Source organism: Chrysoperla carnea, chromosome 5 (genome assembly GCF_905475395.1).
Source record: "Chrysoperla carnea chromosome 5, inChrCarn1.1, whole genome shotgun sequence".
Taxonomy (NCBI): Eukaryota; Metazoa; Arthropoda; class Insecta; order Neuroptera; family Chrysopidae; genus Chrysoperla; species Chrysoperla carnea.
In genome coordinates this window covers 34,887,465-34,902,082 of record NC_058341.1, presented here as the reverse complement: position 1 = coordinate 34,902,082, position 14,618 = coordinate 34,887,465, and the positions used below count along the sequence as shown (strand labels likewise).

The following is a 14,618-nucleotide window of genomic DNA, read 5'->3' as shown; positions in this document are numbered from 1 at the left end:
ATGATCTTCAAAATCGATTCAGTTTGGAAAAGGCATGGCAAATAATTTTAACATATAAATAATTACTATGTAAATGAATGGTCAAATAAACCTGGCTCAATTCATTTCGAAAAAAGAATGGTCAAATAATTCAAAACAATAATTCAAAAGAACAAACCCAACTGAAATATTTCAATTTTAATTAAAATATTTCATAAAATTTGTCCCAAAAAATGATAGCTCTCTAAGTATCCTTTTCATCGCATCTGATGTCCTTGATCATCACTTTGATATTGATTTAAAAAGGAGTGTTACAAGTTTAAAGTGTTTATCTGTGCGTCTGTATGTTTCTCAGTGGCATCGTAGCCCCAAAGAGTCGAACCGACTCGATTGAGAATATTTTATAGCTAAGTTTCCAAAACTCGGTTTACAAGGAATAAATCGCATTTGTTGTGGTTTTTTTAAATTTTGTAAATTTCACTTGTTTTGGTATCGAAATACCTTAAGTGGCCTTATGGTGCTAATACCTTATTTAACAGTTTTTTTTATATTTTGACTTTATAGTTTTAGTTTTGCCTAAGATATTTATATTTTGAAAGTATCTATGCAAGTAAATATAATTTTCCAGTACTGTATATAATTAATATTGAACAAATTGGTGCAGATATTATATTTACAAATAATTTATATTATAATACGATACAAATTTTTAATTTAAATTGCAGTATAATTCAATGTTAAATTTACATTATTAAATTTAACAACAAAACCTGTGCATTATTATTACATTAAAAATCAATATGTTATTTATTTTATTTAATATTTATAAGCAATTAATATTCATATAACAATGTTGACAATTGCTATAATTTTAAAAGTCCGGTAATTTTCTCTACCCTATATATATGTATATGTGTATTGACAGAGCAGTTTTCTTTCTAGTTTAACGGGACAAAATTGTAAACTTCAACAGAGCGTTGGTTGCATCTGAAAAAAAAAATAAAAAACATTTGCTCAGTATGGAACAAAGTTTAAAAATCATTGCTTTAGTAGTATGTCTTAATTTTGGTAAATATTGTTTTGCCTGTGAAACTGATCAAACAGATTTTCAATCGATAACAGACATGTGTAATCAAACTCATCAAACTGGTGCAGGTAATGAGTTTTGTTAGTTTATGAGTAAAGAGGCGTTCCTTATCATTACCATTGTCATTTATGAATACATTTTTAACGTTGGGGAAGATGGTCTAAAACGATCCCCTTAAGAAAATATGTAATTTATAGTCAAACTATTCGACATATGTACCACGTCGAAATATTTTCGAGTTATTTATTCAAATGTTACAATATTGGTATGTAAATTTCTTTTAATCTGTTCAAATTTTTAGAACTATTCAATATTTCTCAAAAGGGATCGTTTTTACCGACCTTGCTAGGATAGTGGGTACAATGACCCCATTGCATTTTTTATCAAACAGTTCACATAAAATATTAACTGTTCTCTTAGAGAGGTAAATTAAAAATCACTGGTAAATTTATCTAAATAAAAGTATTCAAAACCCGTTACATGATGCGGGATCATTTTAGTCTATTTAAATGGGATCATTTTACCCTTAACGACATATTTGAATTTCGTCATAAAAACTGACCTTTAAATTTATTATACGCCTGTGAATGTGTTATAATATTATTAAAAGTCAACAAAAGCCAAGAGTAAAAACAGCCAGCCGGCAAAAATTAATACAAAAAAAAAAATATTTCCTTGAAATTTGTCTTACCTTAAATCATAAGCATCAAAATTAATTTTTTTGCTACGAAACACAAATTAGCTTATACATCGCCATAAGTCTTTGTTGAACGATTAATTTGATCGCACGGAAACCATCTATCGATAAATATACTAGGAGGCTTTAATAGTTTACTTAAAACAACGAGGGATCATTTTACTCAGAGGGATCATTATAGACCACTTTCCCTTTTATTTTGCGTGAATTTTGTGTGAATAATTAATTTCTATAGTCAATCGATCATATTTTGCATTATTTGGGTTTATGGATTTAAAATGTGATAAAAAACACCTTACAAATTAGCGTCTAAAATTAGGCAAGATAGAAAATTCCGTGATGATTAGTTAGGAAATGCTGAATAATATAATGTCAAAACAATTTTTGAAATCTTTAAGACAATTCCAAAGAAATTTGATTTTAAATTTGTTCTGAAATAATCCGAAATTCAGACATTGCATCGATTCCAATTTAGCTTTTAATAAATTCTTCGTAGAGATTGGGGACCAAATTAAGTGTTAAATTTTAAAAATGAATTCAAATGAAAAGCAATTCAAACTCTAAAATGACGAAAATTATAAACATAGCGACTCGAATTGATTTTTCGAAAGTGGTATTGCTATCACTTAGTTGTGAATATAAAAACTAAAATTGTACCCAAAAATAAAAATTTCTTTTATAGAAACATTCTGTATAACTATTTTTCTCATTTCTAGAAAAATTACTTTACTTATATGACCAGGGAATATTACAAGATGAAAACGAAATGGACCCAAAGGTAAAATTAAATAAAATTAAAGAAATAAAATGTAAAATGTTTCTTATAACATGCATCACGTGGCTTTTATTGGCAAATAACATGCTTACACGATAACACGATAAATTCTTAATAACAATAAATTGTATCATAAGACTATTTGAAAGCATTGACATTGCGGTAAAAAGTAAATGGAAACTTCATAATTTTCGTAGTTATGAAATTTCACAGAGAGAAAATAATTTCTACTTTGGCAGACACCTGCATAAAGCGAATGAAAAGGAACAGTTCTATCAAATTATCGGCATGATTGTCAGAAATGCGCATCAATAGAATTGATGAATCAGGATTGCTTTGCAGTTAGTTTTTACTTTATTCTCACATCTACTTTAAGGATTTTTTTTTAAATAAAATGACTCATGTTATTTGTCTAAAACAGCCGCGTTGTATTTGGTGCATAAAATATAAGCTTTCAAATGTTTTGTAGTGTTTCCTACGTTGTTTGTTTGAAACATCCTTTATGGTTTCTCTTGAAGATGGAACTTATGACAATTGTAAAGTTGTACAATATTTTGGTCGTATGAAAACTGATGATGACTCAAGACAAAATGAATTAATGGCAATTTCTGAAAAATGTGGACCTAAAACTGGTATAAAATGATTTATAAAATATCTATTTTTAATTTTCTGATAGAAAATCATTGTATTCATTCTAAAGAAGTAAAATTTAGAATTCCTTCTGTTAACGATGGAAATATTAACAGATAAAAACAGAGGACATAATGACCCAAAATGTATTCAAGCAAATATTGGAGTTTGAAAAACTCGTGAAAGTTCCATTGAAATCGAATCAATCGTTTCCGAGATTAACGCACACTTAATAATTATAGACAAGCAGACAGACAGACACTTCAAAATAATACAAATAACCTTAATTGGAAAAAAAACAAATTTTACTCTAATTTATTAATTAATACAATAATAATTTAATTAATCAGGAAATTATTGATTTGATCTTCAATGGTCATACTTACTATGGTTTGTTAAAGATGTAGTAAAAGCAAAAGAGTTTAAAATAATTAGATTCATTAAAAAAATGTTTAGTTTTTAAAAAAACATACTTTGGTAAAAAATTGGTTTGTTGTAAAAGGATTTTTTTGAAAAACTACTATTTTTCTCCTAAATATCCCGTTGAAAAACCGGATGTTAGAATTATTATAAAATTTGAGGTATTTTCTTACATATTTACTGCACTAATTAATAATATTGAAAATTATTATTTTTAGATCATGCTGATATGTGCGAGCGAACATATAAATTTGTGAAATGTTTCATCACTAAAGAAAATGAGTTATTGCGAGGTGAAGTAAGCGTCTCTTAAAATTAAAGTTAAAAATCTTTAACTAATTTAATAATTATGTTAAGGTTAATCGATCTATAACACAAAGAAGAGATAAAAATATGAACTTTTGAAAGAAAGTTATCTTGAATTTTAATTATTTCGTAAAAATTCGACGTAGGTTAGTTAATGTAGAGTCGTAAGACACTCAAACTAGATAATATTTAAACTGTTGTTGTTTAATAGAAATAAGAAATGTAGTAAATTTTTAAGAACAAAGAAAACAATAAATTGTTGAAAAACTTTTTACCTCGTTTCTGTTTTAAATTTAATTTATTTCTTGAAGACATAAAAAACTAAATAAAACAAGAAAATAGAACATTATTTTCTACTTTTGAAAGTTTTTATTGGATGCATAAATACCAAAAATATTGTTCTTTTTTCCATAGAATATTTGAAGATACTTCTCGTCAGAAAGTCTGAAGATCTTTTGAACGATGATACTGACTTTTTTGGCATAGTACCAAATCAAATTTTTATTCAAAATGGAAATTGAATTTTTTGGATGAGTTTATTAATTTTATGAAAAATAATCTAATAAATAATAAATTAGACAAATAAAAATAGTTTTCATTTGATATTGTAGTCTTTAAACCAACTTCGAAAATCAAGGAGGTTGTAAATTTCGGCTGTATTTTTATTGTATGTTCATATTGTACCGAATCGAAGTTGATTCACACTCTATGCGAGGCTTTCGGGCACCTTAATCCTTTTCATGCTGGATTTCTAGCCTTGTTTTCTTGATTTTTTATTTGCAAACATTTTTATCATTTCAGTACAAATTGACGCTATGCTAAATTATTTTCGATTGTGAGTGTAGAATGGAAGAAGATGTTTATTTTTTGTACCTTTGTTTCGTAAGTCTCTGTGCGGTCACACACGAGAATATTTAATCTTTGTTGTGTGTGACTCGATCTTTATATCTCCAGATTGGCCCCATTTAATAATTTGCAGGAAAAATTCCACCGTAGACAAATCACTTTGATTTAGACAAATCTATATACAAATCATAGTATGAGTGCTCACTTTTACCATTCTATTGAGAAAAAATATTTTTCTCGTACATACAATATATTCTGGGACTACTTTATGGCTTAACAAATATTCTTAATAAGCCAGTATAATATTATTTTGAGTGGTAGGTAAGTACAACATACAAATATAGAGTCTTTTATAATTTTTTTATAATTTCAATAAAAAATTTCACTTAAAACTTCGTAATAAATGTTCGTCAGCATTCGGTCAAGTCGTTTCGAGCCGGTCGAGTTTTATTTGTTATTATGATTTTTTTAATCTTATATATCTTATGATTCACTACTCATTTTCAAGCGTATTATGTCTAGGTTTGACGAAAAATATACTCAGGGTCTAAAAATGTACCTCTTAGGAAAAAACACGCTAGACAAATAATTTGAACTAAAAAATATCACAAATTTAAATAAATAATTCATCCATGTAAATCTCAAGTTTAAATTGTCACTCTGTGTACTTTAAATACACAACATAAAATTTTTCTGTGAGTTAAAACACATAGCAGGAATTTTAAAAAAGACAAAAGTTTTAAAGCAGTTTTATTGCATCCCTGTTTATCTTTTATTTGTTTAACTGTGTATATGTCTATTCTATTTAAAAAAAAAGTACTATAATTTTCCTTAGCCTTTAGGGTAAAATATCTTATTATATAATATTTTATTGTATGTACTCAAAAAACAATCTTATGAATTATTTCCATTTTACATTCTTTTGTAAAAAGCTATAGGGTCTTTCATTTAGAGTCAAAATTTTTAAAATTTGACTAAAAAAAAAAAAAAAAACAATTCAATTCGTCTGGTGCAATCCTTGAAGTCCACACAAATAACTTCCCTGTATAATAAAGAGTTACTAGCAGATGCTCTCTTAATACTCTAGACATATAATTACTATTTTTAATACATGTTCTCCTAATATTAATTTAAGGACTTGACTTTTTTCATCAAAAATGAAAAAAGAGTGACGGAACAGTAAAAAAAGAAGCGTAAAATAAGGTAAGGTAAGGTAAGGTAAGTAAGGAAATAAGTCTCAAATGTTTGGGAAATAGGTATTACATCTCTGAGAAATTATTCTCAAACGTTTGATCTCTAAGTACAAACGATATTTTTAGATATAATGAACATCTAAAACAAATGTACGAAACTTTTTTCAAAATTAAATTTTGTTTAAACTAATTATAATATTCCAAATTAAGAATTATAATAATAATTAAGAATTATAATATTGCAAGACAACACTTTCGTCTAAATCGATTTATTTTGAAATGTACAATATCTTGTAGAGCGTTCAATAGCATTTGACACCCTGTCTCGAATTCCACCATGGGTAATTGCGATTATATCTTACCTTTCTAATGAAATTAGTTTTATCCTTTCTAGAATTATTCGTTAAGTTAGTAAGTATTATGACAATTTTTTATTTCACTTGCAATGCTAATTAGTTAGTTTGGTCAAATTTTGCAAACTTATAATAAGAACCACTTCTTTGTCTTTTACGGAGTTAAAAATTTGGCTTGCTGGTTCAGTTTTGGTGATAATTAATAATTATGATAAGCATGACATGATTCTACACCTTCTTCCTGTCGCTTCCACTGTATTTGTTATACTTTTTACATTTGTTACATTTTTTAGTTTTAAATTAAAATAAAATATACTTTTAAAGAGACAAATTTTTATTGTAGTTTATTTTTTTATTGTAAAGTAGAAAATAATATTTTCTTTGAGCCATTCATATTATATTTGCAAATCATGAGACGCTCGGAATTATCTTGGATATTTTAAAATTTTCATGTTTTTTTTACAAATGGCAACTAAGGAATTTTTGTTCTACTTTTTAGTAAAAAAAAGTACCTATTTATTGAAAGTTTTTTCCAGCTTTACAAACTTACTTTCAGGTTTTTTACTTACAAGGTTTGGCATTACTTATTATACAATTATTATTGAAGTGATTGATTTAATTGAAATTGTTTTTATTTCACAATAACATATTGTAATAACATAATAATAGGTAATAATTCGTGTAACATCATAAGAATTGCGTCTTTCAAAAAGTATTAAATAAATAAAGCATAATTATTTATCTAAGTATATGAATTCAAAAATCAATGCCAAAATTATTAGAGTTCAGCAATTATTCCTGATCGAAATCGTCGACTCAGTTCTTCGACCACACATTTTGCATACACGTAGGATCGTTCACATTTATCCGCTCCACTCTCTTCTTCATCTGCAAAAGATAGTAACTGTGTATACTCAAAAATAATAATTAAGGAACCGATTTAAAAATTTGGTGCCCCTTAAGGAGTTTCAAAAATTCGGTATCGGTTGTATCTTACCTACTTTTATTACGAAAACCCGCTGTCTGTCTGTCTCTGTGTATGCTTAGACCTTTAAAACTACGCAACGGATTTTGTAATAGATAGAGTGATTCAAGAGGAAGGTTTATAGTATAATACATGAATATTACAGTAGACAACACTGATAATTTTAGAAGTTTCTAATGTGATGTCGTAAATAAACACATTCTGCAGTATATTTAGTATCAGCATTGCAGTCGTGCGGAGCCGGGGCGGGTCGCCAGTGTAGTAATAATTAGGAAGGAGGAAGGAGTACGTTATGGAAGCTATCTCTATAGAATTCAAGTATCTTTTAGTTGATGCATACTTATATAGTTGTCACAATTAATTGTATGTTAATTATTATTTTGTGTTCCGCGACTCCGCGAACGACGCCGCTTTGTAACCTCGCATCCCCGTTTCTGTCTATACCGTATTAAATTAAATTGGGATACTTTACCTGTGTGCTTTATACATCTTTTAATAACGTCTATCATATCACCTAATCGTTCTGAACGTAAAGATGACAAATAAAAATCAGAACTTGCAATATCAAATTTTTGATCTTCACTTTCGATACCACATTCTTTTAAAACACAATTCACAAAGCACTGAAAATATAAAAATTATTTAGACATTTAAATAAATTGGCAGAAAATAAAATTTTCATGTAGACCTAACTTACTTTTGGTTCAGTTTTAAATTCATCAGGAAACGATCCAGAGTTATTAAATTCTTTTAACCAGGCTGAAATTTTGTGACGACGTTAAAATTTTGCTTTTGTTAACAACAACAAAGTTAAGTTGCCATTATTTCATTAATGTAGAAACATTTGTAGATACATTATTTCGTAATATGTTCGTTTGTATAGGTTAAGGCATATTTTTGTTCGACAGAAATAAAATAAAAACAAGTGAAAACAAACAATTGACTGAGTTAATTGTTGAAATACCATGTATAGACAGTGTTGATGAAGCAATCGTTTGTTTTTTGACGTCACGTTAATAAAAAAAGATATCCACTTTTAAATAGCTACACACACACTGATATTCCCATATTAATGCATACTATAAAATTTGCACCTAATAAGCGCCCTCGTGGGTAAACAGTGATGTTTACAAAAAAATGTTTCAAACAAAAGTTGTTTATTTTATAAAGAACATTTCTTACATTTAAACTTTTGTTCTATCTCTAACGGTTTACAAGATGGGTCCTACGGACCCAAGACCCAATTGACCCATATTGCTCATTTACGAACTCGACCTCAGTTTTTAGGTCCTGAGTACGCTATAAAAATTTCATCTTGATATCTCTTCTCATTTTTGAGTTATCGTGTCCACAGACGGACGGACGGGCGGACGGACAACCGGAAATGGACTAATTAGGTGATTCTATGAACACCTATACCAAAATTTTTTTCGTAGCATGAATATTTTTAGGCGTTACAAACTTTGGACTAAACTAAATATACTATGTATATTTCATATATACATGGTATATTATGGTGAGTCAAGTACAAATGTCATGCTAATTTTGAAGAGACAAATTCAGGATTTTAAGTGCTTAATTTCGAAAAAACAGTATTACCAGGTTGCCTAGTTTCGATTTAACATATTTGGAAGCTAATTTGAATTTGATGCGTGTCCGAGGTGTTAACCAACGGACACCTCGTTTTATCGAAGATCGGGCAAAATGATCTTTCAATTGTTATTTGATTATTTTCTTTATCAATTAATCATCCTTTTGTGAATAATTCATATCGATTCACTAAACGGTTCATGAGAACTATCAAAGTCTGTGTTTTTCGATATGAATTTTTCACAAAAGACCTATAAAAGGGTAATTAATTGATACTTAAATAAAATTTTAAATTTTTTGTTACCATTTTCATTTCAACTCTTTAAGGTATTTCAATCTCGTAAATAGAAAATTATACCAAAGATTTGAAATTCTATCGTGGTTAATTAACAAATTCTTAACGTTCCTAACACATACTTTCTGATCTCATAGATAACAGTGTTCAGGTCATAAAAGCACAAAGCTTACCCTCATCAATTTTATATGTTGAATTACAAGTTTCCACTGCTTGTTGTAAAGGTATTCGATTCACAACTTCTGAAGATGATACCATCGATGCATTAGTATTTACTACATCTTCACAATTAATCAATTGATAACAACATATTATATTTACGATAATTAAAATACAACTTGTTTTAAATGATAAAGCCATATTTATTCTTTTTTATAGGATAACATGCAAAATTCAATAATAAGTAATTTTCGTTTAAAATTAGTATTTTTATTTACTTTGTAGTTACAATACTTATATAGTAAAAATCTTATGTGAACGCCACACAACCTCTATGTACAATTCACTTTTATATCTAGCTGAAGGTGGCAAAGCTTGTTTGGATTTTCCCTTTTGCATCCAAAACAATATACCTAAGTTAGGTTAGGTAAAAGTGGCTGTCCTGGGGAAGCACTAACTTAGACAGCCCATCGGGTCCGTTGTGTTAATGAAAAAGGGTTGGCCCATTCTCGGCCACTACTTCATGAACAATTTGGAGCTGTTTAAGAACAGCAGGAGTACTTTGACGTCGACGGACTTTAGGTCAGAGAGGTCGTAAAAAAGAGGCTGGCTCAAGTAAGTTCATCTCCTCATGGCAAGAGGAAATAGTCTTCTCCTCCTCACCACTGTGACAGCTCCTACAGTAGTCGTGATACACTGCCAGGCTCTGGCGTTCAGCCCTCCATCTAAGATAGGCCTTTGTTAAGATATCCTTTTTGAGGAGCAACTTGCAGTTGGCAAATGGAACTTCCGGATATTTATTGATGCTTGTGTCAGGCAGTATTGTACCATTTCTAGCAAGCTCGTTGGTTTCTGGAATATTCTGGAATGTCTCTGTGTCCCGGTGTGTAATTAGCTTCGAATAGAGAATCTATTGATTCTCATTTCATACTGGGGGGAAATTTGTATGGTTTAGAATTTGTCTCAAAGCATGTAGATTTCAAAAAACGAAAAAAAAGAATACGTAGAAAAAGAATTGCCGAAAACCATTTAAATCGTGTACGTGAGATTGAACTGTTTATTATTAAAAATGGTTAATAAAAAATATTGTTCAAATATTAGTACTCAAGAATATACAAGATATTTTAGTAATTAACTTGATTAGTTATTATTTTCTCTTTTTTTACATATCTGTATTATGTTATTATGCTAAACTTTTGTGATTTGAATGATTTAAGTCTGTTCGTTTGATATCAATTTTATGGCCAAAAAGGTGTTTTTTAAATCAGAGGAATCTAGCTCGTAAAGATTAGATTTAAACTTCATCGACTTATTATCAAATTTTCAGGTTGATTACATTACATTTATATTATTATATATACAGAGGTAATTCTTTGAAAGGAAATCAATAATTAGGCAAATTATTTATTATGATTTTGATTTTGATTTAATAAAATATGACATAAGTTGTGATGTACCTATTTTGTCATTATTTTATCAAATTATGTTTTTTTTTTTTTTTTTTTTTTTTTTAAATTTGAATTTAATGATGGTAAACAATGTTATGTGTGCGCGACGATGGAAAATCGAAAATGACATTTTTCTGCATGCAATTCGAATTTTTAAATAACTCCCTGTCAATCAAAATTGAAATCATTATTATTATGTCAAGTTTTATTACAAAAATGTAATGGTGTGCATATGTGTGTTGATTATGTAAATTTTTTGTTTGTTTATTGTTCGGTAAGTGTAATTTGTCTCAAACGTAAACATCGAAACAAGGTCACTATTAGTATTCGAACTTATACAGAATGTTCGATTTACATCTAGGCATATAAATATCACGAGTATGACAGAGTACATGCGTTAAGCAATGCTTCTAAGTAAAAGGTATTATAGGGTATATATGAAATTGCAAAAGAGACTTGTATCGTTGCTTATCTGCTGTAGTTGATCTATTCGACTAAGAAACTCACACTCTCCAAGTTTATTACAACTATTTCAACGGATATTGAAGCTTCAACACATGTATAGACCTCTCACTTAGATGCATTGCTTTACGCATGTATTCTGTCAAACTCGTTATATTTATATGCCTAGATGTAAATCGTACATTCTGTATATCTTGTATAATAGTAACTTTAATATTGTATGGAAAATTCTATGTGCTTAGAAATTTTTATAAGGGTTAGGGGAAAGGAAAGCAAAGCGGACCCTATAGGTAAATCCAATTGGGGGGAAAGAAATTTTCGGGATTTGTGGCAATCTTCTATCTCTCACCAGTAACGAAAACGAGGTGATTTTGAACTGACCTTGAAGATCAAGATTCAATTCAAGGTGCCCGTGAGATACACCCCTTTAGTACATACAATTTTTGCTTGAAACATTTTTCTTTATCTGGCGTACCTGAAATAGAAGATTTCATTTGAGAAAGAAAAAGAGAGAGTAAAAAAAATATCTCATCAACGTTTAAATTACGAATCCCTGGCATAGGTTTTAAAAAAATCCAAAAGTAAGATTCAAATCATGAAAAATGTCTGAACACAGCAAAAAAAATTTAAGAAGCCTTACTCTCGTAAAACTTCGAGGAATTGCTAGTGGCTACACGATGTAATATTTTCATGTATTGATTTTGTTAGAAAGACTTGAGAATTCTATAAATGTTTAAAAAGGCTAGTTTTATAAGAGACCATAAACATTGGGAAAATAATTTTGCCATGCGAAAATCAGTGCCTTAAAATAGATCGACGAAAATAGTCTTAAAATGGGTTTCAGCAGGCATTGAATAAATTAATAATAAGAAATAATCTGCCTAATAAAAATAGCCCATTCTTTTAATGGTATAGTCATACTATAACCACTGCTGATTTTTTATAAGCTTTCAAATAACTTGCAATGTATGTAGGTATGTATGTTTGTCTGGGTGGATTCTTGCAACTCAATTTTGAAGCAGTTACGTCAACCAATTGAGCTGAAATTTTGCATGCACGCCTAATTTGGATGACAATGCATGGTAAGGGTAATTGTGTCTTGATTTTCCCATTGCTTCCAGTATATTTTATAAATAGATTGTTTAAGAGCTTTATTTTAGTCGTAACTAAAAAATTAAATTAATAAATACTTTTTAAGGGACAAACTTTCATTGTACTAAAAAGCAGAAAATAATTTTTTCTATGAGTCACTCATACACGATTATTTGTAAAAGCTTGAGGCGCTCAATATCAAGAATGAATCGAAAAAAAAGTAGGTAGATTATATTTCTCGATATTTTAAAATTGAGCACCTCAAGCTTTTAAAAATAGTCGTGTATGAGTGAGTGATGGATTGAAAAAATTATTTTCTGCTTGTAAGTACTTATAAAGTATTTTTTATTAAAATTTTTTAAAAGTTAAGCCTGCTTTTACCTTCCTTATTGTTGACTGCTTGAAGTAAATAATTTCCCAGTATAATTTGGTAAATAAATAGAACAAAAATATTTTTTTGATAGTTTTTATTATGTTTTACATAATTATAAGTATAAAAAAATTTAAAATTAATAAGCTAATTAAAAAACTTTATTTGGTACCTCCTCCTCCTCCTCCCAATAATCCTTGGAAATTTTGTAAGCCTCCCGCCAAGTTTTGTAAATCACCCGTACTTGGCTCTATTATCGCAGCTTGAAAGGTACCCATAATGATTTTTTTTGGCATCATACCAGAGGCTAACGAGCTTAAGGGTGACTGACCCATAGGCGACTGACTGAGAGGCTTAGCTATATCCCCAAGACCTGCTCTTCCTAAAAGTAAGAATATTTCAGTAATTCAGTAATAAAAAAAAAAAAAAAAACATCAAAACATGTTCAATTCCAGGGTAATTTATTCCTATGAATTTCGGATCTGGTTATTTCATTCTTTCGTGAAATAATAGCGAGATACTAAAAAAGGGCAACCTGTGCCTCCTCAACCTGTATTAAGTATTTACGAGGCAATTTTGGAGAAATTGATTGATTTTATTTAAATACCAGACTAATTAAAGATGTATGAGTACGGTAGCGGGGACACAAATATATTTTTTAAATTTTGATGGTGATTTTGATTATGTTATAATTTGACAATATTAGACGAAAAGTAAGAATACAATTTTTCGAAATCTGAACTAATTTACAAAATATTGAAAATTGAAAATTTAATTACATATTGAAAAACTATATTTTTCGTCTGCATTCATCCAACTGCACCAACTTCAGCTCTTATTATGCTCTAAAGTAGATGAGTATTTTGTTTTTATTTTACTAAAATTTTGATTTTTATTAAGCCGGTTGCATATTTCGAGCCTGTTGTTCATGCGTATGAATTCAAAAGTATGCAGCTACTTTTTCATAAATACTTCAAAAAATTTACCTTCTGGATCTGCCATGGCATCCGGATCTGATTCTCTTTTCTGCAATCTATATTCGTTACTAGATTTATTTGCCATAGCTCTTACTCTATTTGGTAAGGCTGGGGACAACGGATATTCCATCCGATTTGTCATTTCTTGATTTGAGTCTGTAAAGAAACAGTTAGTTAATGATAAGCAAAAGGAGACAGAAACGTTTTTGAAGTGTTATAATGGTGCGTTTATTAACTCAATGTATCTTAAATATCTATTCTATTCTGAGTTTAGATATTATTATTTCCTTATTATTTTTATTTTCTAAATCTAAGGTTCGAATAAAATTGTTCGATTATATAAAACACAACTTGAAACCACTTAGCAAATTTTTGAACATGATTAAACTATTCCTTTATTTTTTATTTCATTAAATACGTACTTTTATGGTATACAAATTTTCGCGAGTAAAATATAAGCCGAAAAAAATCGATATTTGAAATATCTATAATCTCTCCTACTATTTTGATTTATATAAAAATTGACTTTTATGTGTAAATATAACTTAGCCGATCAGATCCAAACACTGAAATCCGCAAAGTTTTTTAAGATTTTGGTATCCTGGGATTCTTTCTTACTCTCTACATGAATATCAATAAATTTGAACACAAAATCCTTCTATTAGTTTTGAAATTAGATAAATTCTCAGTTATATGAAAAGTCTGCTATATTTCAATTGAGCTTGTTTTCAAAATCAGACATACTTGGTCAGGAAAAAAAAACTATTCCGAATTCTTTACAGTAACAAATGCAAATTCTGACACCTTAAATTTTTATATATAGCATTATATAGCATATTTTTATGTAACGCATTATACATAAATGATTTAAAGTTTAAGAGCAAAAAGCTTTTGAAGACCAACCAACTGATTTATTTGAAATTTTCAAAAAAAGTCAAAGATTTGATTTATTGC

The 14,618-nt window shown here is 28.8% G+C and overlaps 3 protein-coding genes across 3 annotated transcripts; 1 reads left to right on the top strand and 2 right to left on the bottom strand.

Moving 5' to 3' along the window:
* Nucleotides 1–926: 926 nt before the first annotated feature.
* Nucleotides 927–4,138, top strand: LOC123300704. Its single transcript, XM_044883325.1, has 4 exons — nt 927–1,134; nt 2,480–2,541; nt 3,008–3,170; nt 3,807–4,138. Exons 1-4 carry the CDS (start codon nt 999–1,001, stop codon nt 3,899–3,901), a joined length of 456 nt encoding a protein of 151 aa, XP_044739260.1. The 5' UTR covers nt 927–998; the 3' UTR covers nt 3,902–4,138.
* Nucleotides 4,139–6,906: 2,768 nt separating this feature from the next.
* On the bottom strand, nt 6,907–9,538 carry LOC123300703. Its single transcript, XM_044883324.1, has 4 exons — nt 9,330–9,538; nt 7,969–8,030; nt 7,744–7,894; nt 6,907–7,174 (listed from the first exon to the last, which is right to left on the bottom strand). The coding sequence occupies exons 1-4, from the start codon at nt 9,514–9,516 to the stop codon at nt 7,065–7,067; spliced, it is 510 nt and encodes a 169-aa protein (XP_044739259.1). The 5' UTR covers nt 9,517–9,538; the 3' UTR covers nt 6,907–7,064.
* A 3,310-nt stretch (nt 9,539–12,848) lies between these two features.
* On the bottom strand, nt 12,849–13,806 carry LOC123301136. The gene is made up of 2 exons (XM_044883869.1): nt 13,674–13,806; nt 12,849–13,069 (listed from the first exon to the last, which is right to left on the bottom strand). Exons 1-2 carry the CDS (start codon nt 13,804–13,806, stop codon nt 12,849–12,851), a joined length of 354 nt encoding a protein of 117 aa, XP_044739804.1.
* Nucleotides 13,807–14,618: the final 812 nt, after the last annotated feature.